Raw genomic sequence first — 23,597 nt, 5'->3', positions numbered from 1 at the left:
GTCTGTCAAGTCCATTTTACTTATATAGTCCAATATTACAAATCACAGGAAAGCCTCAGGCACCTTCACGATACAACACTCTATCTTTATTTTCTATTTTCTTTATCTTTATCTATCCTATTTTCTACTAGGATAAGGAAGAACCCCCACCCCCCCAAAAAAAGCCCCTTAGTGGGGGGAAAATAGAAGAAGCCCCAGGAAGAGCATCAGAAGAGGGATGTACAGAATAAACCAGCAACGACAATATTGCAGATGAAACACATGTAAGGTATAAGGATCCAAGCGACAATTAAATAACAGTTAGAGAAATATTTTGCACTGTAGAGTCTTTACAGCACCGCCAAGGAATGTCTTTTTCCCTCAGCCATAGTCAGATTTACTGATTGCTTGTGACTGTGACAAGACACTGTACTGATCTCTGATCATCAGAGCATTCAGTCTGCGGATCTCCATCTAGTGTAACATGTAACTGTCTATAGTAAGATGTGAGCTTCTGATTTATTCAGAGATCGGGAAGATCATCTCGCTCAATTATTTTCTTCATCTGATGTTTAAAACTGATACCAAAATGAACAGACTGTCAGAGCAAACATGCTGAAAAAGGACATTTAATTCACTAATTTATCAGAAGCATGATTGCTGCGTACCGTGGCTTTCTAGATGTGCTGTGATAAGGCTGTGTCTTGCTGGGCTGCTGTGTCATCAATTGGCTGATGGTACATTAGTCTATAAAAGCAGATGCTAGAAAAGATAGAGCACCTACTCGCGTGTTGCCCCAGGCGTCAGGCTGTAGCACCACATACAAAGAATTGTCCAAAACCTCATTATCTATATTACAGTTGTTATTGTAATCTATCATATTTCTTTAATCCTTTTTTTTTTTTTTTGGATGGTAAGAGCAACACCAGGCTCTGCAGCAGGACAGCGCAGATGCAGGGTGAGCTTTGTGTTTTATTACAACTTAAAACAGCTGGCTACCCTGACCTCGGGGGCAAAGTGTAGCTCAGTGTAATGAAGTGTGTCAGGGAAGCTGATTCATTTTGGTCTCCACCAATGCATCAGTTGCATAAAAGGCACATTATGTAAACAACTTCCAAGGCTGCACCTTTTCTGGTTCCATTTGTCACTGTACATTTTCAACACATAATTTGATTCTCTGTTGTGAGAGAGCATGTTTCATAATTTCTGTCACAAGTAACAGAAATAACCCTTTTTTATGCTGTTGTAACTACATATGAAGCAGGACGACATTGTACTATGACTGCAAAGCACCCTCTTCCTTTTGTGCCTTCAGGCAAATAAGAGAGAACAAAATTATATGATAATCATATAACAGCCCGTTGCTAACCAAGACCCTTTACGCCCTATGCTGCTTTTGTTCTTTCTTTCTTTGTCCATTTTTGTTTTTCATTTTCTTTCTTCCCTTTAATTTATCTTTCTCTCTCATCAGTTACTTTCTTTTTACAGCTAATACAGTTTTAAACAACCCTGCTGTGGCAGATTTCAGCTGTGCTCTCTGACAGTGCTGAAGGGAACTCTAATGCCTCAGCCTTTTATTTGAAAAGCACAAAATAGACCCAGCGCATGTCAGGGCCCCAAAAGTTCATCTCTCCCACTGAAAAACAAACTTGACGGCAAACTCTCGCTCTGCCGTCAAGGACCATGCAGCCCCTTGTGCATTGTGGGCATTCTTCTCAAACTGACCAGAGTGCTCGGATATCAAATGAAACTTTCATACACAAACAACTGCTCGTTCTTGCATTTAAATGACGTTGGCTCGAGTTCCACAGCTGTGGGTTGGGTTCCTGTGGTGAATCGAAAGATGTGGTTTTACTCCATTTCTTTTTACTTTTGGCCATGACGAGACACAGCCCAAGTTCGTGCTCTCTTCTCTGCTTGTTTTTTATAACCAACCATGTCTTTAAATAGACAGCGTTCAGCAGAGTGGCTGCAAATTGAATAAGTCAGTCATGCCATGCTTTGTTTGAAATCTGACACACGTCTGTCTATCTGGGCCACGCCTGCTCAAACAGTGAGCTACTGAAAACACCTTGAATACAGGATGAAAGTCACCTCTCACTGTTCGATCATGTATTAAATAGCCATTATGTTATATATGAAAACTGACTAAAACGTCTTACATTCACCCCTAAACCAAATGGATTGTGTTTTAACCCTGTGGTTCTCAGGGGGTCCTGGGACTCCCAGGTATCTGTGGTAGTCTGCCAGGGGGTCAGATTCATTCATTTAAATGATCATGATATTTCATAGTTCAATGCATAATATTTAAACTTTTAAATCTAAAATAGTTCATTGATTACGTACAATTAAGTACATGCCACTCACCCATTAACAGTGGACTCGAGTCTACATGGGTATTCTGTGTTTGCATTATGCAAATATTTTTAATACCATCTAATATTTTGTTATACATTTCACTTGTGGTGTTCAGTGTGAGCATGTTAGCACACTAATATCAACATTTTGCTCAAAGCACTGCTGTACAGCCTCACAGAGCTGTTAGCAAAGCTTGAGAGTAGACTCTTTGTGTTGTAGTAAAGACTTTTGATATGTTATCTGTGTGCCTTTGTACGTGTCTTTTAAGGTGTGCTTGCACAGCACACACAGTTGTGAGTATGTAAAAGAAAGCCGGTTATTGATTCTGTGTGGGAGGGTGGACAGTGGGTAGACTATCTGCAAACAAAAGCTTCTGTAAAAATTGCCTTGTCATTTTATCATAACAAGGAGAGTATAAAAGGCGAGTGAGGCACCATTATAGGAAATCTTAAAGAAGGGTCGATTTTCTTGAACATCAGTAGGCTCCTTGGCAGGTCTGTCTGAGTTAACATGCACTTAGTAATGACTGTGGAGCAGCTACATCTGTCTCTGCCCACCCTGTGGTGACTGGCTCTCCGCTCGAGGAGGAGAGAATTAGGCTGGGATTAGGTGTGAGATTGATTAAGCTGCTTTTGGTCCCAAGTAGGAGGTGGTTCCTAATGTAGAAAGTGCATTTATAACACAGGCAGGGTCTGAACGTAGACAAACACAAAGGATATCTCCTGCAGAGTTTGTAGCAAGTCTGTAATGCTTAATGTGTGAGGTTTAGGGTTAGTGACAGATCTGACAAAATGACTTTTGAGAGCAGTGAAGACGCTTGTGTGTAAAGGCATACTCTTTCATAGGTTTCCTATTGTGTTTTTAATTTAATCTAAATTAATGCTACAATTAGGCCATAAGGTCCAGAGCACTGCCGACTAACTAGTCAGGTAATTTCAGAGGGAGTGAACATACGGGTGACCTTTGGTTAATTGGCTTTCCATAAGAATAGAGAGAAGGAGAAGATCAAAGTGAAAGGTGTGTGAAGGAAGAGAAAATATGGAGATATTTTCCGCTATGTTATGCAGTATATAAATACCAGACAAGGAATAGCTTTGTACCTGATAGAATATTAAATCTCATCTGGAAAAACTCCGCAGGATCCAGTGAGAAAATGTTAATCACTACGATAGCAGGAAATCATCGGAAATATACAGATAGGTGTTGCTCCATTATTCTCATCACTAACAAATGTTTATTACCAGCTGGAAATGAACAAATAAATCCTGCATGACCACACAGAAGGCACTTAACCTTTTTGAAAAAGGGTAAAATAATTGGTGAGACCAAATTTGCATAGTTGTGTGTCGATGCTCCACAATCAAGTGACAAAAAGTTCAACAAAATCTCTCAGGGCAATTTTCTGAAGCTCAGTGGATTATTTTAACCCTAAACCTGACCTCAATTTAATAATAAAAAAAGAGAAAAACTCAATGTTTAACCCTATAGCCTTGTGCAAGGCTGATGTTCCTGTTTTTAATGATTCCTTACACTGTGTTATTTCCAGGTTTTACTATTATATTTTTATTGTTCCGATTGTTGCATTGTGGTCCAAACCTCTTCCTTCTAAGCACACAGCACTGTATCATCCCAAAAGCGTGTCAGCCAATCTTAAGTAGGGCAATTAATTTTATTCCCCACTTGGACTGAAGCTCACATGGCGGTGTTGCAAGCCAAAAATTCAATCACTGGACAGCATCTTGTGACCATTCACCAGCCCTGGACTGAGATAATAATTCATTCAGGGAACTGTAACTGTAGCCCTGCCCGCTCTGTGCATTCAGACCAGACAGCTTCTATTGGAAGAGCTTGTTGACAAAGCTTTCCACTTTTTAGTCGTCAAAAAAGTGGAAGTGTGATATATTCATGCATACCAAAAGTAAAATGGAGAACCTGCTCTAAAAAACTTGCTTAGATGAATGGACAACGGTGAAATGATAATAATAGATGTAGACCTCTCGTGTCCAAAAAAATGCATAAAGGCCGAGCGCGAAGTTTTGCGGCTCAGTAGTGGTCATTTTAGTTTCAACAGGAGCCACAGGAAATGTTTAGAGAAGTATTCACCCCTGTCCGTAAAGTGTAAAAACACAAGTGAAGTTGTACAATGGCATAGGGATTATACTTATTGCAAAGACTTAATGTACCACAATAAAAACTCAGATAAGGTGAGTGAGTCACTACTTGCAGAAATATGATCATTTTTAGGCTGTATGTGTAGAGGAGGTTTTGTATTGGACTGCATTATATTGAAAGATCATGGTATTGTTTTGACCACCTCTATTTCTTGGAATCTTACAATAATTTCCCTGCACTTTATCTATATGACATGAATAAGCGTTGAAAATTTGATTTAATATTTTTAAAAACATAGAATCAGGTGTGACATTTTGTTCAACTTCACTGCACATGCATTGATTAGCAGAAGCATTCTTGTTTTTTCCACCTTGTCCCTCCAATACAAATATTGTGGCTTTTAGTAATATCTCCATTAAATCCTCGTTCTCTCCCTCTGAGCCTCATATTTCTCTTTTTTAGATTAAGATTTTTTTTCCCCCCTGAGTTTCATGTTTGACAAATGAAGTCCCACCATGAGGTTAAAAGCAGTGGAACTGTGGGTATCCACCTGATTGAATGAAGCTACCTCCCATTGCTTTTCCTTTTAACTTTAACCTTTTAACTTTAATTTTAACTCAGCCTTGACTCCTGGGGCCAAGTCTGGATCTGCCTTTCAGTCAGTGCTGTGATAGACTACCATTCTGCACTGATATTCTGTTTGACACGATGTAAGAACATAATAAGTTTTTCTTCACCTCATTTTGTTCTCTACAAGGTGTTGGATTGTTTGTCTCCACAGCTCAGTTCATAACATATGATGTACATGCCATTTACATGATCATAGATAAGAAACGCTTACATATAATTATAAGACACATTATTAATTTACAACATCTATTTTTTTGGATTATTGACTCCATCTGTTATTTGTTCTCTCTCTTATCCCAAAGATATTTTCTCATATGGGTTTCTTAAAAATGCTGCTACATCGCTTCCAGAATATGCCTTTTTTTTGTTTGTTTGTTTTTTAATCAGAAATTAATTTTATTTTGACTACTAGGAATTGTTAATAAAAAGAAAAATCAGCAATACAGCTGAATCCAACTGGAAATCTAATTTTATAAACACAATTTGCAGCACAAATCCTCACTGATTCAACTGTTCATTTTTGCTACTTTCTCTGGTGCATAATCAGCCACTAATTTGTCTTTCCCCCCCTTTTTTTCTCATCCCTTTTATTGTGGGAGGCTTTTTTCTAAGCTTTGCTTGTCACTAAGAGGTCTTCATTTGGTGTTAATTGCATTGATCACTGTCTTGCAGTGGAAAACAAATGAAAATCCATGCTAAAATTGTTTTAAACTGACTTTACTTCTTAAGAATTAGGGTGCTTTTCTTTTAGCAACAATGTAAAAGAATGAGCCTGACATCATCAGAGACTGTCAGCATGTGGAGATCGTATATGATGATATTACGAATGTGAGTCTTGAACTGAACTCCTTGGTTTGGCAGGTACTTTGAACCACAGAAATCATGACTGACAAATTTACTGCTGTACAGGGGAAGTAAAGACCTCCATGCTGTAAGATATCAGTTGCTGTCATTTTATTTGGATGGTTAACGTGTATCTTAAAATACTGCATTACCATTATTTGTCTTTGGTCAGTAAAAAGAGGGTGGATTGAAACTGAAGCAGTTGTTTCTCACCGTCTCCTTTCTCTGTGCGTTGCTGTAATTGCTCCTGTGGCCATGCGTGACACACTCCGAGCCTGATAACTTTCAAATTTGCAAAGAAATCTATATTGCATATAATTAACTAATGCTTTGGCAAAAAATAACAGTGATTGCTTGAATAGAATCATCTCGGTTTTGAGTAAACACAGGCTGGTAGCATAGCCATTTCTCAGACTTTTCCGCTTGGGTTGCGACGCAGCTTGACAGCTCAGTAAAAACCTCAGAGCCCTTTGATCATGATATGCTCATTTCTGCATCGCTCCAATCCAAGAGGGAGTGCCGCTTTAGTTACAACTCGAGTAAGATAGAGCTGAAAACGATGTTAGAGCAACTTCACGGGGTATTTCTAGGTCTCCCTCCATCTATCTTTCCTGTCCTCTGAAATCACAGATACTGTACTGCAAAATATAGGTAAGGGACAGAGAAATGACACTGACGAAGTTGCAGTTTGTCAGAGCAAGAGAGCAGCATGCTGATACAGTAGGGTCAGAGGAGGGTAAAGTTTTGATATCTAAAACTTTCAGCAGCAGATTTGTGTCCAGAAATGAAGCTTGGGTAAACATGTCCAGAAATCAGACCTTTAATTCCACGTTAATCCTCTTTACTGCAGCCCTGTCCGTGGCTGACACGGTTGCCCTGTGGAAAAGCCTGCTACCGGTTTGGAACGCTGGCTTTGAAGTCCGATGTTTCTATCGGGGTCCTGGAGTAGTTATCGCATGGTAGCTTTCCCTCGGCTCTTCATGGGATTAAAAACTCTGTTTGTTACAGTTTGTTTCTTCTATTTTCCATTTGAGATATATAAGGTTTTCACCCAACAGTGACAGTACAGTATGTTTCTACTGAATAGTTTTTAGTCTTTTTTTTTTTTTTTGATCAAATCTCTTGTTGTGTTTACTCAGTCTGAACGGCTTGTTGTGCTATTTATCCATCTAGATTGTTTTGATGTGAGTTGTAGAGTTTTAGAGATATCAGCCATAAAGATGTCTGCCTTCTCTCCATTATAATGGGACTGAATGGCACTCATCTTGTGGTGCTCAAAGTGCTCAAAGTGCTCAAAATACATTTGCAGAATTCAACAACTCTTTTTCCAGAAATCATGCACAAAGCTGTGGAACAGTTTCATGATGAAGAATGAAAGTAGTTCCAGTAGATTGTTGCATAGAGGGAAAATAACTTCTACATAAAACTGCTTTTGAGTCTTGAGTAGTAGGTCATGATTCCTGGAAAGAGACACCACTGTTGAGTAGGACTGAAGAGTCAAATTGATATTTTTATTTTTTGACTGAAATTGTGATTTGCAATACAATTAGTTTGAATTATCATTTTTGCATTACAATTTTCATTGTTACTAAATATATATGTAAATATTTATATATGTGCATATATATGTATGTGTGTGTGTGCATATATTTGGACATTGTCCTTGGCCATATTGTGATTTTGATAATATTATGATTACTTGTGGAGCCCTACTGTTTAGTTTTTCAAATGTATTACCTTTGGCACTTTGAGTACATAGGCCAAGTGTCTATTAGTTCCATTATATTTGAGAGAAGCAGTGTTGTTTTCGTTAACGCACCTTTTTTCATGACTAAAACGAGACGGTGACGAGCTAAACATAGCTCTTTGATGATGAAAATATGACGAGACTTATCTGTTGTTTTCGTTGATGAGAGGAGACAAGACGAAAATGTTTGTGGGTTGGCTATCAAAATGCATTTCCTCCAACTGTGCGTGCAATCTGTCTGCCAAATGCTGAAGATATCAGCAACGCACCTGCATCCCGTCCTTGTTTGCTCACGCCCACCACCGGGCACAGTGCACACCGGGCCGGTCACACACACAGTTCATGAACCATGGCGGCAACGTCAGCACAAGGTGGGCAGAAAAGACGTGATGATTTATGGATATACTTTACACATAATCCAGTAGAAAATAAAACGGATGGGAAGAAATCTGGTTATTATACAAAAGTGTTAACTGTTGCTTTATGAATTGCAACACAACCTGTCAACCTCAATTACAATTTCCTATATCAGTATTGGCCTAATTTAATGTTTTAAAGTCTTTTTTTTCTACTAAAATGAATGACTAAAACTGGACTAAAACCCTTTTAGTTTTCGTCGACTAAAACTAGACTAAAACTATCGAGGATAGAAATGACTAAAATGTGACTAAAACTAATAAGCATTTCGTCCAAAAGACTAAGACTAAAACTAAATCAAAAATGGCTGCCAAAAACAACTCACACCAAGACTATCTAGACAGATAAATATCACTACAGGTAAGAGGGAACACATGTACTTTGTTTATGGGTTGAACTGTCCTTATAAGCAATTAGTAAACCTCTGCCAAGTAGATTTTTGTCTCATTGAAAGTCTGTGTAGTTTAAACATCTGTGTGGGTTCATCTTGACATCTTGGTGTGAATAATGATCCAAGACGAGTTGATGAAGCCTCTTGGATAAGTAATAAATGTCTTCAGCTCCACAACTTTAGTTAATTTGTGTACGTGAGTTAGTAATTTGTTTTCCTTATTGAGCCATCACAAATGTTTAGAAGGTTTATTCTTTCATACCCTCTGGGTTTTGTATAACAGAGATAGGAAATCAGATTTTATGTTTTGTCTATAGTCAATATCACCATATTGTACTGCAGCTGAATATTGTATATAGAAGATATTGTATCTAAAATTAATTGCAGTGGTCCAGTCATGGAACTGGGGGGGCAATGATTTACTTACAAATTGCGTTTGTGCTCCAACAAAAGGAAGGATTACTCAGGGGCTGAGCTTTTGCCCATTGTATCCAAAGCAACACCACCAAGGGTAATCGTTTCAATTTAGAGACAAAGAAATTAAAGAGGTGTGTGTGTGTGTGTGTGTGTGTGTGTGTGTGTGTGTGTGTGTGTGTGTGTGTGTGTGTGTGTGTGTGTGTTTGTGTGTGTGTGTGTGTCGGTGTGTGTGTGTGTGTGTGATTGGTAGGCAGACTTTCAGAAGAGTGCTGCAGAAAGAGTTTGGAGACGCTTCAAGATGATGAATGATTTAATTTCATGTTTTGTTCTGCCCTTTGAACATTTTTATTCCGTGAGTATTTATGTTACCCTAAAAATAAATTGCAATACAACAATGGCAGGAAAACATTGCGCATTGCATCTAATTCTTTATGGTTTACTTCATATGATACTTAGTCATAATGCTGATTCACTTCGCCCCGAGGTGCAGACTGAGACACGGGGATGATGTGGCAATATGTTGCCTCACTCTTCAGACCAGATCAAGGGATTTCTTATTAGCCTAATTTCCAATTTGTACCCTGAGCATCTAAAATCTATGTGCCAAATCACCTTAAATAACAACCACACTCCCCCACAGTGTGATTTTATTCTGTTATACATGTGTAGGTGTGTGCATGGTGCGTTTATACTAAAGCATTAGAGCATTCAGTGTCTCATACAACCTCTAAAGATGCAACAGGGGAAAACCTACCCCTCCACACATGACACACACACCCCATCCATTGTGGATGCAGAGAGAATTCTAGCCCCAGCGATTTTGGCTAGCCTCTCTTTAACAATGCGGCATGACTTGGCACATGCTGCTGCTTCCCCTGTGACTGCTGGGATTTGTGTGCTTATTGTGAGCCCTCTGCTGCACATCACCTTTGATTTGTGTGCGCAGCATTGGCTTCTTTTAAGTGGTTTCCTGTATAGTGAGCGCACGCACGCACACACACACACACACACACAGATCTCTGGGGACAGCAACACCTGCCTGCAGTTTCATATCCTGTAAACTCCAGGAAACAGAAAGACAGGAGTGCTTGTTGTGTTTTGTCACGCTTTAGATCAGGAGCAAAGAACGAAACCTGCCTTGAAGCCCTTGGAACAGAGCCTGAAAATATAGCGTGCATGTGCAGGTGTTCAAAGTGCAGAACCCACAATTCTGATTAAGTGCTCTGGGAATAAAGTACTGTGTAACATAACACCTGCTGAAACAGTTTCTGTGGGTTCATATCTGTCATTCTTTCCTCTCCTTCAGATATCCGGGGTTTACAGACCTTTATGGACCAGGCATCTCGGCTGGGTCTGGATGTTTCCCTGCAGAGGGTGGACCGCAACGTCAGCCGAGTCTTCACCGACCTCTTCAACACAATGCGCACTGAGGAGCTCAACCGGTACCGAGACACTCTACGGCGGGCCGTGCTGCTCATGAGCCCTCGAGGTGCACAGGTGTTCATTCACCAGGTAGGCTGCACTACTGAGACCTTTCTCCATTGAGGGGATTAGCAACACAAGCAGAGAGACGGTGAAAGAAGCAGAGAGAAAACAAGTATTTAATCAGTAAGGCTGATGACCCATGAACAGATCTGCCTGGCACTCCCAATCTCAAAAAGACAGCAGATCAAACGTTTCATCGCCCCAACTGTAGTGAATGGAATAAAAATAGCAAAATAATTGAGTAATAGAAAATGAATTGTCTGGTTTTCATTGATAACTTGCCACTAAGACCACACTGGTGACCCCTCCCTTGTTAAAACTGTTGAAACAAGATGCAACTGCCTGTCTGTACCCCTGTGGCATTCTGACAAAACCCAAAGCAGATGGCAGAGATCAGTCTGGGATGTGTTTTGCCTTCAATATTGAGTTGGCCAGAAGAAAACCACATTTCAGGTGCCAATGTTCTGCATCAAATGTTCCAGATATTTCTCTGGACAGCAGAAACAGTATTTCTACAGTAAAACATTAATTCAGCCTTCACCACACTGCCAGTGAATTGAGTTTTGTTTACTGTACAGATCAGCACCTCAGCAACACCCCAGGCAAAGTTCGAACATAGTCAACTGTGTGTAGCCTCAGAGGATCTTTTTTTAGATCATACTATCATAACTTGGAAGTTGTTACTAACCTTTCCTCTATTTTCTTCTTCCATGCGATGTTTGCTAATTATAGCAGCTGGAATGAGGGGAACGTGTAGGTGTTAATGCATCCAGCTCTCCACTTTACTGCGCATCTTTTTTTTAATTTCATCACAGCTCGCTCAGATCAAAGTTTATTCATTCAGCTGCCCTCTCCTCAAAATAGTTCATAAGATGTGAACCTATGACCTGACCTTAATACCAGTAAACTAAAAATAATTGGGGTAGGTGTTAGAATAAAAAAACACTTCTCTCTGTTCTCCTCACTAATGGCAGCCAGAACTGGAAGCTTTTCCTTTAATCATCAGCAAGGATCTTACTCATGATCACCACATGGTCAGACCATGCTGAATAGTAATGTACTGTAGTGTTTTGGCATGACTGAAGAACAGACTCGCGTGGCTTTGGCAGTGTGAAAAAAATATGGCAGCATAAAAGCAAGCTGAGTGGCTTGTTCTGCCCAGCCAACACTTCACAGTCGGATACCTAAAGGGACAGTTCACCCCAAAACCAAAAATACACATCTTTCCTCTGGCCTGTAGTGCTATTTTTCCATCTAAGATTATTGTGGTGTGAGTTGCAGAGTTTTTGATGTCTGACTTTTCTCAAATGTATATTATTGATGCTTTGAGCACCACAAGTCGAGTGCCATCTAGTTTCACTATATTTCAGACGAGACAGACATCGGCCAATATCTCCAAACCTGAGCAACACACACCAAGTAAATGTGTATGGATAACGAGTACTTCAGGCCAAAGTAAAACTATGTATTTTTAATTTGGGGGTTAGCTGTCCCTTTATCTTTTTTTCTCATCTGGCAAGACCAGTGAAACACTATAAAACATTGAAGATTTTCCAACTCAAATGGACCTCAAATACAGGACAGTAGGCAAAGGGTTCTTTAAATATGGCTGTAGATAAAAGTCACTGCCAGCTAAATGGCAACAAAGCTTTTCTCATAATCTAGGCAACATCTTTTGCTACTGAAATCCTGTCAAAGCAACATATCATTCAAACAGGTCAAGACTGCAGAGTAGGTCAGCCAGCGAGGTTGACTGTAGGTTTGCCAACAGCATTTACAAAAGTGAGATCCACACATTATTTGAATCAGGAGAAGGAGCTGGTTTCATAAAGAAAATACAAAAACATGAATATGTATTATAGAAGAAATAGTATTTCCAATTTTAGCCCATACTTTGAGTATTCTTTATGTCTTATTTGTTTTAAATTGCTGGGGAAAAACAGATATTGTATCAGGTCCAATATTTCATATTGGGTTATTTTCTTTTTTCCCAGGACACTCAGGTATATTTTTCTAAGGGGAGAGCCTTTTCACATTTCCTTTAATGTCACTTGTCATGAAAGAAAGATTAAACTTAAGCTCTGACTTATGACATTTATGTAGACCACTATAAGTGTACTTATCCATCTTCCTTAGTGAAGTCAAGGTTGTGGTAGAGTATAAAGATAGAAGGAACTACAAAAGTCCTGATGGATGTATTAAAATGCTTTATTAAAGGAATATAAAGTGTACAGTCAAATTTTTATCTTTTTACTGCATTAGGAGCTCGGTTGTCTTTAAAGATCACTGCAGGGTAACAGTGAATCCTTGTGAAACCAGTCATAGTAATGTCCAATACAGTATATACTGCAATCCTGTCCATAACTGATTTATTGTCTTGAAACCATAAAGAAAACGCTTGACGCATATCTTCTCGCTTGACTCATTTAATCTCTCTTTCAATTGTGAGCAAATGCCATTGATAAAAAGTCTTAACTAACAGGTCAAAAAACTTGACTTGTTAGCTTTGTTTAAATAATAATATCCCATATTAATCTAAAATGAAGCACTTAAAAGTAAATCAGTACACAGGTTGTGAATATGCCAAGGCTTTCTAGCTTCATTAATGACATAAAGCTTTGATCTTTTCCTGTTCTCCAGTGAATTCTGTTTTAGTACACTTGCATGCACGCACACACACACACACACACACACACACACACACACACACACACACACACACACACACACACACAAACTGCTGTAGACATCTTTTCTTCTCATAAGTTTGCATTTAATCTCGCCAATTATATTCTTTATCATCCCTTATACAATTAGCATGAGGCATCCTGGGGACTAAGAAATAAGCGGAGCTTCACGTTCGGCAGAGCTCCCAAATGCTCCTATGAATATGTTAATATATTATAAGTGGTAGAGATTTGTTAATTCATCAAAGCTTCATTAATACCTTGGTAACTGTTGTCACAGAGTGTAGCCATTCCCCACCAGAGATACCGGGGGAGAAAATGTAAATATGCTAATATTAAAATAAAGAATGATGATGATGATGCCTTGGAGAGTTGAGTGCTCATGAATTGCTTCAGCATCAGAGAAAGCAGTAGAGTCACCCTGGTGATTAGAAGTCGACTGAATGCTGGATCAAAAAAACATCACAGGCGACTTGTTTTTTAATGATGGTTATGTAAATGTAAAGAAATGTGCGTAATTAGGGAGATTAATGGTCTTAGTGGTCTCAACGATTTGTACAAGGATACATTAATGTGGCGCACTGTCAGTGAAACTATATGAAGGTGTAGCTGGGTAGCAGAGCTGTTTACCACAGAGATCTGCTCTGTTTTCTGCTCCTCTCTGAATTTGTCATCTGTGCGTTTCAGAGTTCGTTCAGCTCCATTATTTTCTCTCCATCTCTTCCTACTGCGCTCTACTCTACACTTATTTATTTTCTGTACCTACTTACATGGATGGATTACTGAGCAGACCTCCAAAGAGACATAAAACGAAGCCAAGGAATGAAGAGCAACTATTAAGGAATGTAAAATGACTACAAAGAGATGTAAAACAACTACAAAGAAACTCAACACAACCACAGAGACATACAACAAAGAGAGACAAACGACAACAGAGGTGCAAAACAACCTAAAAAAAACTATAAAGTTAAATAAACTGCAAAGAGTTACTGAACAACATCAAAAGAGACACAAAAGGTCTACAAAGAGACACAAAATGACTACAGAGTATTGCAAAATGGTCCTGAAGAGACACAAAACTACCACAAAGTGATGCAAAATGACTACAGAGACCCAACACAACTACAGAGACACAAAAGACAACAAAGACTAGCAAGAGCCGCAAAATGACCCCAAAAAACTACAAAGATTAATAAAACACAAAGAGACACTGAACAACAACAAAAGAGATGAGAAAGTTTGATAAAGAGACACAAAATGACTATGTAAAGAAACACAGAACAACTACAAAGAGATGCAAATGACTACAGAGTGATGGAAAACAGTCATGAAGTGATGCAAAATGACTACAGAGACCCAAAACAATTACAAAGACACAAAAGACAACAAAGTGATACAGAATGACTTGAAGAGATACAAAATGTCCTGAAAAAGTACAAAGAGCTGCTGAACAACAACAAAAGAGATGCAAACGGTCTACAATGAGGCACAAAGTGACTACAAGGAACGATAAAATGACTATAAAAGAAACACAAAACAATTACAGAGAGACGCAAACGACCACAAAGTGATGCAAAATGATCACATTGATGCAAATTACTACAGAGAGAGAAACAAAAAACAGCAAGACTAAACAATTACAGAGACACAAAAAGACTACAAGTAACGCAGTCTGAGTAACTTGCTCCTTTGTAGGTCGGCAGAACGTCATGCACATGTCTGGGCCCAGGGGCCTATTTTCTCCTAGTCTGCTCACTTATTCCTCTACAAGGTCAGATGGGGATGAGGGAAAATGTCCCAATATACATTGGGCAGATTAAAGAGAGGGACCTGATAGTTCATCAACGGACTAATATAGCTAGACCATATTCATAATGTTAATTTCAAGTTATTAATTCACCTGACCAACATTAAAGGACATAAGTGCATTAGCAAAAGTCATCCTAAGTCCCACATTCTATACTGCTGGTGCTCTACTTCCCTGAGTAACATTCTGTCTCAACTCAGTTGTCACTTCTGCAGTCTACTCTCAGGCCACAGTCATTTCTCATACTTTGAACTAGATGCATATGTAATTGACAGTGTCTGCAGTTTCTTGCTGAAATTCCGGGCGCTTGTTTTCTCCCGTCCAGACAGTTGCCATCTCGTCTCTCGTTCATTTTGGCCGTGAGAGGATGTAGCGTCTTCTGTCAACTTCAGTGATGCCTCGTTCCTGACACCCGACCACTCTCTGTTGCCTTCATGATGGGGGAACCTCGCTTGAGTCACGCAAGCCTTTTAGAGGGACATAAAGTGGGATTTCAAGCTTTCAGCTGTCCCATTTCTACGTCCTTGGGTTGTATTAGTGAGCATTTGCTAAATCACTTACATAAAACGACGCGCATTTAGGTACAAAAGCTTGACACGTTTTATGAGTTACCAAAGTCACTCTCCAATTAATTGTCACTGGTGCAGCTCCGGGCTATATATCTCAAAGACACCCAAATTAGATTTTTGGCTCTCTGGGTTCTGGCTTTGGGAGATAGTCATTCATTTTCACCAACATTGATTAAAATGCTTAAAGCAATTGAAATACCTGTTCTGAGTGGGAATTCTGAAAATGAATACTAAGACTAAAACGTTAACATTGAATATATAATACAAGCATATCTGAAGTGGATTATTATTAAGTGGATGCTTTTCCAGGTTGCTGTTATGGATTAAGTGTTTTAGGCTTGTAAGTATTTTGTATTAGCTTTTGTATTGTAACATAAATTGAATGTTTTCTTATTCTGGTATCCTATTGCATTTGTTCTCTCTGTGCTTGCGGGACAGTGGCCTCCTGAAGGTGTTGATGTGAAGGGAAACAGAATGGGTGGTGTCAGCTGGCATGCCGGCTCTGCAGGCCAGTTGATGGATGGAGCAGAGAGGCTGGGTGAGGTCTGCCTCCTGTGCAGCGGCTACACCGTGCTACAAGAGTGACAAGCACTGCTGCCTGCTGCCAGAGACTGTGAGAGGGGGAAAGAGATGCTGCACGGGGTGGCAGGAGGGTAAAGAGAGGGGGACAGGAGCACAGAGAGGGAGCACACATAAGAGGGATACAAAGGCGGGGAGAGAAATAAAGGACGAGGGGAGATGGATGTAGGGAGGAAAGGTCAAAGATGAAAAAGAGATTGAGAGCTAGAAGGGGCTCCTCCAACATAATAAAGCACCTTTGTATGAAACAGTAATGGGTGAAATCTAATGGAAGAGATGGCAGTGAAGAGAGACAAAAGAGACGAGTGCTGAGAGACTAGAACTGAGTCATAGACTCTATAAATGAAGTGAGCGTAGCCTCTGAGTCTGAAATGTGCCTTAAACCTGCACTCTCTCTAATGACCAGCAAAGGGAAACTCCACTGGTTGCAAACAGAAGTATGATTGTATGGAAGTCTATGAAGTCTATCTCACTTGATTTATTACCTCAGTAAACACTTTCCTCGTGAGTTTATGGTCTCAATTGCTAGTTGAAACTTTTCTTCAATACTCAACTATGTTAAGTTTATATTAGAGGAATTTACTATTTCATTATTTAGAGATTTTAAGTCAATATGTTGAGATACTAACTCATTATTTTGAGATAGTAAGTCTTTAATTTTGAAAAATTGAGTAATTATTTTGAGATTTTAAGTTATTTTGAAAAAGTTTGTCATTGTAATGACTTACAGTATCTTTTTTCCCCATCACACTGGCAGTCCATGTCCTGTCTCTCCATAAGGAGAGATACAAATCTACCTGTTTGAGTCATGAGGCTGAACTGAATGGGCATGGCCACCATGAAATCACGGCCCTGATATGCCAAGAGCTTATAAAGAGCCACATTGTGCCTAAAACACAAAACATTGTCTAAAACACTTGAGGGGATCGTGAGTGAGGTGTTGTAGCTGCAGCTTGTTTTCCAGGTGAAGTGCGCAGCTGACCGTGCGCAGCCATGTGTATTGGTGATGTGTCGTTGTCGATCACATCACGACATTAATGAGTCCCATCCCCAACTACTACAGAGTGGATGATCATCAGCTCATTCAAAATGTATAAATGGTGGACGTGTTACATGTCCAGATAGCACCAAAGTGGACACTGCACTGCACTCCCCAGTAACACACTTACCAAATTTGAAGTAGATTAGATGAGCAGTCCTTGAGATATGTGAGGAGCACTCTGACAGACATCCCTTGCTTTTATAGAAGGATTTCTATCATTATTCAGTTTTCTCACAATACCTCTCATTGAATTGCATTGCAGATATCTTAAATCTGTCACTGTGATGATGATCATCATCATGATGTTGATGATGACATTTTGGGTCTCTGTAAATAATATTATAGCAGCATGTGAACTGCCACATGATTCAAGATGTACAGTAGGCACCATAAATTGGTGGTAGTACATTTTTCCTCATGCCTTTTTTCAGGTTGTAGCTGGTGCCCTTGAGTATCTTGCTTTTTCATCAATCTGCTATTTTATGCACCATCTCTGCCAACTAAAATTCTTGTTCAACATCCAAATATTTACTTCCAAGAGAAGGAGGTAATATGAATGCCATTGCTAAGCAAATATACTGAAGTTGTTTTTGGACTCTTTCAAGGTCAGTCCAGCTATTCAGCAGAACTGTGCCATGAAACCCACTTGTTTTGCTTGCTCTGTCCCAGAATAACTTCAGCAAGAGTTCAACAAATCTGGCAATATAATTAAAATGATTTGTTTCTCTAAATAATTTTACACTCGCTTTTTAAATGTCCTCCCATGTGTCAGTGACACTGCTTTAATTCTTCTCTGAACAGGAACAGAAGCATAGAGTGTCTGTGTACCCATTTGACTGCATAGCAGATGAGGTTGTGGTGTTGGAAATAGATTCACTTGTCAAGAATTGAGACCACTAGTGCAGTGCCTGTTCAAAACGTGCCTGTTAAGAAGGGCCGATTCAAAAAAGTGAATCACCATCACAAATTTTTATACCTAGCTCTTTCTATACCTAGTTATTGCTAATAGCTTACTATTTGGGACCAGGCTACTTCCAGGAAGAAAAGCCTTCAATCTGAAAGTCTATCCTTTTTTGCTGTTTTTTAAGTCACCAATTGATGATGGTGATTCTAAAGAAAGAATGAATCCTCATGAGAGAGTAAACTTTTTCTTACCCTTTTATACCTAGCCCTTTTTTATACCTAGTCATTGATAATAGCTAGCCATTTGGGACCAGGTGATTTGTGGGAACAAGCGCATTCAATCTTAAAGTCCAGCCTTTTTTTGCTGTTTTTGGGTTGTTTTTTTTCTTTCTTTCTTTCTTTCTTTCTTTCTTTTTCTTTTTTTTTTTTTTTTTTTACCACCAATTGATGATAATGATACTAGCTTTTGCACCATGGAGCTTTTTACAGGTACAAACCCATTTATTCTGAAAGTCTTTATACAAATTTTTGCAATTAAACATCTTGGATCTCTTCAGTCTCTCTTTTTTAATCTAGTCTTGATTGTACAGTAGCGAGTAATGGAGCATGAGCCGTACCCAGCATGAGTTCACACTTTAAACTGTCTTTCTCAGGGTCCTCAGCTTTTCACCTGTCAAGTGTAAAGTCAATCGGATCAACGGTTGTTGAAAAAATTGAAAGATGGTCATACATACGTACAGACAGACGGACAGGGACTCTCCATTTTAGTAAGATGAAGCGCTGATTAAAAATGGACCCTTGTGGCACTTCAGTGTGAGTTGTAATAAACACATTTGCCCTTGCCAGGAATTGCGTTTTGATGCCAAGGACTCTTCTGTCTTATTGTCACGAACACTTGTGGACGGTGATTTAAAAGCAGCCTGAGTTGACATGCTATTATGGGGTGCTTTGGAAAAAGACAGTGATGATGACTTTTCTTGCTTGGGGAATTTGTTGCCGTTGACATGACAGCTGTGGGGCACAACACACACAGACCTATGCACATAAGCATGCAGGTCTCACACACACTTCATCCACATCTCTCTGACATGAGAGCCTTTGATGACTCTTGACAGTAAGCTCTCATTTTGTAACATTTCTGTGTCCTTGACAATTGTTTTGTCAAAGTCAGAGTTTTACAGGTTGAAAATACTACGGGAAAAAAAGTATTTGAAGATTATGTCCACTTTAAGGGGACAGGGTGCGTATACCGTTTTTTAAATGTTCCAACAATAGACTGCAGACTTACAAGAGGTGGCAGAATTTGAGTAAGAAATTATTGGCTCAGCCTTGTATGCCCCGTGCTTTCAATTCAAATGTTATTCTCTCATATTATCTGCAGCACTTAAAATTGTTATCAAACTGTAGAGAAAGTCTAAAACCATTCCCCACCTACAAAACCTCTCAGGACTAAGAGCTAATATCCCCAGTGTCTAGACTGTCTTCATTTCTTCTGCCCAGTACTTTTTCTTGCTTTTTCCAATTGTTGTTGCCCCAGTTTTTCATGGCATTTCTTAGTTTTACGGATGAAACAAAACCGATCACGATCATTAGATTCTTGCAGCTCTGCTGATTTTCCCCGGTCTGTTCTTTTTCCTTGCATTTTTCAAAATATTCCGGCGCAGTTGTGTCTTGGCACCTGGACTTCCCTTTTCCCTCAGATGGAATAAAGCTGGCCATGACCTGGAAGTGTTTATCCCAGCATGACTCATTAACCTGACACAGAGAGCATGGTGTTGGTGCAGGGGAGCGTAGTGCTGGCACAAACAACATCCTTTGCATTCATGCGCACACACAGAAGGACGGCCAAACACATGCACACCTCCACTGCATCACCCCTCATTCCTTCCTCAGATCCATCACTGCCAGTTCTGTCTACACCCCCTCCCTTAGTGCTAATGAGTGAGGCCAGGTATAATTACGAAGCTCCAAAAGTACTTTTCAGCCTGATTGTTTTTTTAACGCAATAGAAAACACACTTGCAGTCACCCAGAAGATTCAATTAGACTGGCCCAGAATACAAATGAGAGGCCACGGTGTGTTATTGGTTGAGTGGCATCATTTGGAATCAGAGGCCGGGAGAGTTTACGGAGGTGACAAACAAAGCAACACATTAGGGATGGCCAGTACTTAGCAGGGGGAGAGCAGGTAAAGTTTAGAATAGAGGGCACAGTGTGGGAGATTATACAATATCAAGATTATCTGTACTACGTAAACACAGAATGGGAACAGTGTGGGAGTTTAATCATGTTTACTGATTGCATTATTTTTGAGGGGAATATACGTTAAGTTGATAGGAGATGCTCACCTTTATAGTTCCCACATATTTTAGGTTCAGTTATGCTACAGCTTGAACATGTTGAAAAGCAAAGGCATTTGCCTTGTAAATGATAATATTATCACTATATTTATTACGTAATGGAATTTGTATGTATTTTCTATTATGCATACTTGCAGTGTATGAATGTAATTCTTAGGTTTTATAAAGACGCCATGTGTTATTTGTCAAAAGGCTAACCAAGGACAGGGGATATAAATTAGCTTCAGCCAGAAACTCTAAATGCAATGCATGTGTATAAAAAGTGTTAATATTCATTGCCTATTTTAAAACTACAGTCTGCAAATATTCCCAGATGTTTGTCTATACTATCTCTAATTCTTCCCTGCAGTAGACTAAATGTTATTACCATGGATCATACACAAACTGCAGTGCACACAAAGAAAATAGCTTTGCGCTGAATGACACTGCCTTCTAACCTCAACTGCGAACTGTCAGCTGTGTCCTAAATGGAATCTGGAGATTTAAGGGTTTTATTTCATGCTGAAACATTTTTAAAAAAGTTTTATTGTAAGGGCAGTACTCCAGTGATTAAGTATTGCAAATCCGTAAAATTGAAGATCTTGCAAGAAACGGATAAAACATTGGTCAGAATCTGTGCGGCAGAGGTCAAGATATCCTGACCCTTTAAGCCCCTAGTATGAATCAAGCTGGATCCTACACTTCCTATAATTCAATACAGTGGCATCTTGTATTATATCATCCCTGTCTTGTAATTGCCCCTTACTGTTATAAATTTGAATTCCGAAGTCTGACCTTGGTTACATCACCAGGGTTATTTTTACAGGCAGAGTAGTGCTTCATATTAATAGTAAACTGATCCTGGTGTGTAAAATAAATGATGCTCCACATTAAAGGTACAGTGTGTAAGATTTTCGGGTAAAAATGGACCATCATATTCATAAGTCTGCTTTAATTGGTGTAAAATCACCTGACAGTAAGGGCACGGGTCCCTAGATGCCAGTAAATCCTACACAGTGATTCTTTAATAAAGTGTCTTTTAATAATCAAATAAGAATAAAGTACATCCACCCATGTCAAGTCAATTTTGCTCATATTTCACCATTAACAGAAGTTATCTCAGGGCACTTTTTATATAGAGCAGGTCTAGATCTGTGTGTAAGACACAGTAATATGCTCACATTTTCAGAGGAAACAGTTCTGGGTACTGCCTGAGAGGAACTGTCTACTGGAGAGCTCTCCTGAGAACTTAATATCTTTTTTTTCTTTACCTCATCCACACTGACAAAACAAACAAACAAACAAACAAACAAAAAAAAGCTAAAGTGACAGAAGCTGGGTGGCGGATGGTACCACAACATCACTTCTGCATGACATACATTATTAATTAAAGCCTGAACTTTGCTATTTGTCTATTTGTCAGTGTTTTGTTCCATTTTTTAAGGCTACAGCTACGAATTGTTGTTTACATGTTTTACACAGGTTTTTAAAAATGGACGTTGCCACCAGTGCTTCACTGGCTCATCTATTACAACGTACACTTACCTCTGAGCCAATCACCATACACTTATGTCATTCAAGGTTCTTCCCATGGTGGGAGAGCACCTACTCTGAAGTCAGATCTTAAAAAGTCCCTCAAAACCACATTCTAAGAATCTGCATTTCCATGATCACTTTTAACATGCCAAGCTGTGCCAAGTTGCACCCGCGATGGACCTTCTCTGGAGTGAGGCCAAGGCATATTGGATATGCCTCCAGGCAGGCTGTGGTGACATCTTGCTAACCATGGACAACTTGTAATGACCCCCGCTGAATTCATGTCTGTGCAAGAGACCAGAGATAAAAATGTTTTTGTTTTTAAGTGTCTGTGTGTTCAGCTCTAACTGAATCTCTGTTTTTTTGGGGGGGGGTTTGAGGAGTTTTGCTAAGTTACTGCTGAAACCGACATTTTTTTTTTTTTGCTTTGTAATAAAAGCTTTTTTTTAAGAAAAGGACTTTATTGTGAAGAATTTATAGAAAATACAGTGTTTATGTCCCATCTTACAGCAGCTTGACTCGAACTAATCTCAACTTAAGGTTAAAAGACAGATGTTGATGTGCTGAGTAAAACTGAGTCAGTCCAAGACAGCACTTGTGTATGAGAAATGAACATTCATTGTTCTCGTGGTGGGGACACAACAGGGGGGAAGGTCCTCCACCAATGTGTGGCGTGGCACTGGTTACGAGGATGGAGTCATCATAGCATTGTAACCTCCAGTGATCATCTGTTGGAGGCCAGAGGTGAAGAGGTGCGTGGAGTTTATCTCTCTTACCGTCCGCGGACGTTGCTCCCCCCCTGGCTTAACGCTCCCACCTCTGGACCCCTGTCCTCTCCCTCTGACCCTCGCTGCTGCTCCTCTATTCCATTTTCCTCCCAATAACAGCGTGACAAATTGAGCCTGCCAGAAAACGATCTATCATTGTCCTACATCTCATCCTCCTCTGCCCTCTGTTCCCTCCTCTTCTCTCACTCGTTGTCTCTCTTTCCCCTTCTGTCCCTGCTACAGGACATTCCCTCGTTTCCTCTTTGTATTTTTCCCACGTTAATGGTTTCATGTTTCTCTCTACATGGGCACTTTATCTTTCTGCCCTTGCTTTTTCTCCCCCACATAACCTCATCTCATTTTGTCTCCTCTCTTATTGGACTGTATACTTTTGTCTATGTCTCCATTTCTCTTCCTCTGTTCATTTGTCCTCTCTACAAACTTGTTTTGTTCGGTAATATTCTTTGCCTGTTTGTTCTGTCATCCTTCTGGTAGTGTTACAGATAGATACATCATTGTGTAGATCCATACACTCTTTAGAGTTGTCTTTATTCCCCTGAAGTAATTTAATAATTATAATGTGTACATTACACACAATAATAGACCCAAATATTTGTAGCAGACATGTTGTAGAGTAAGTGTCACTTTGTTACCCTCCAACTCTCCCACCAAATAATTTCCAATTCCATCCCTGGCTTGAAGCAAAAGTATTGAGTTTGTGTGACAGAATTCAGCAACTCCGTGTGATTTTTCTCCATAATAAGCCAAGTGTTATTACCATAGAGCACAGAAGAGCTGTAGTACACAGAGAGAAAACATTAATTGCTTTGCGTGATGAATAAACGCTACAGTTTGACAGGTAAATGATAGATGGCTCCCCTGCTGTCCGTGATCAATTAACAACACCTCCTGAGAGGTGGTGAGAAAGTCAGCCACGTTCTGTGGCCATGAGTTTGAAATATTCAGAAGGTGTTAGCCTTTGCATACAAT

General features: G+C 39.5%; 1 protein-coding gene across 2 annotated transcripts in view; it reads left to right on the top strand.

Annotated features, from left to right (window-relative positions):
* Nucleotides 1–23,597, top strand: part of grid1a (glutamate receptor, ionotropic, delta 1a) — a 283,228-nt gene that overhangs the window by 182,901 nt on the left and 76,730 nt on the right. For both annotated transcript variants that reach the window (XM_084736150.1, XM_084736151.1), the window contains exon 4: nt 10,201–10,406. In XM_084736150.1, coding sequence (XP_084592276.1) covers nt 10,201–10,406 — 206 coding nt within the window. The remainder of the gene's footprint in view (nt 1–10,200; nt 10,407–23,597) is intronic.

This window comes from Lutjanus erythropterus, chromosome 14 (assembly GCF_056507025.1).
Source record: "Lutjanus erythropterus isolate fLutEry1 chromosome 14, fLutEry1.hap2, whole genome shotgun sequence".
Classification (NCBI taxonomy): Eukaryota; Metazoa; Chordata; class Actinopteri; order Lutjaniformes; family Lutjanidae; genus Lutjanus; species Lutjanus erythropterus.
Note: the sequence above shows the minus strand (reverse complement) of the source record. Positions and strands in the feature narration are given on the sequence as shown.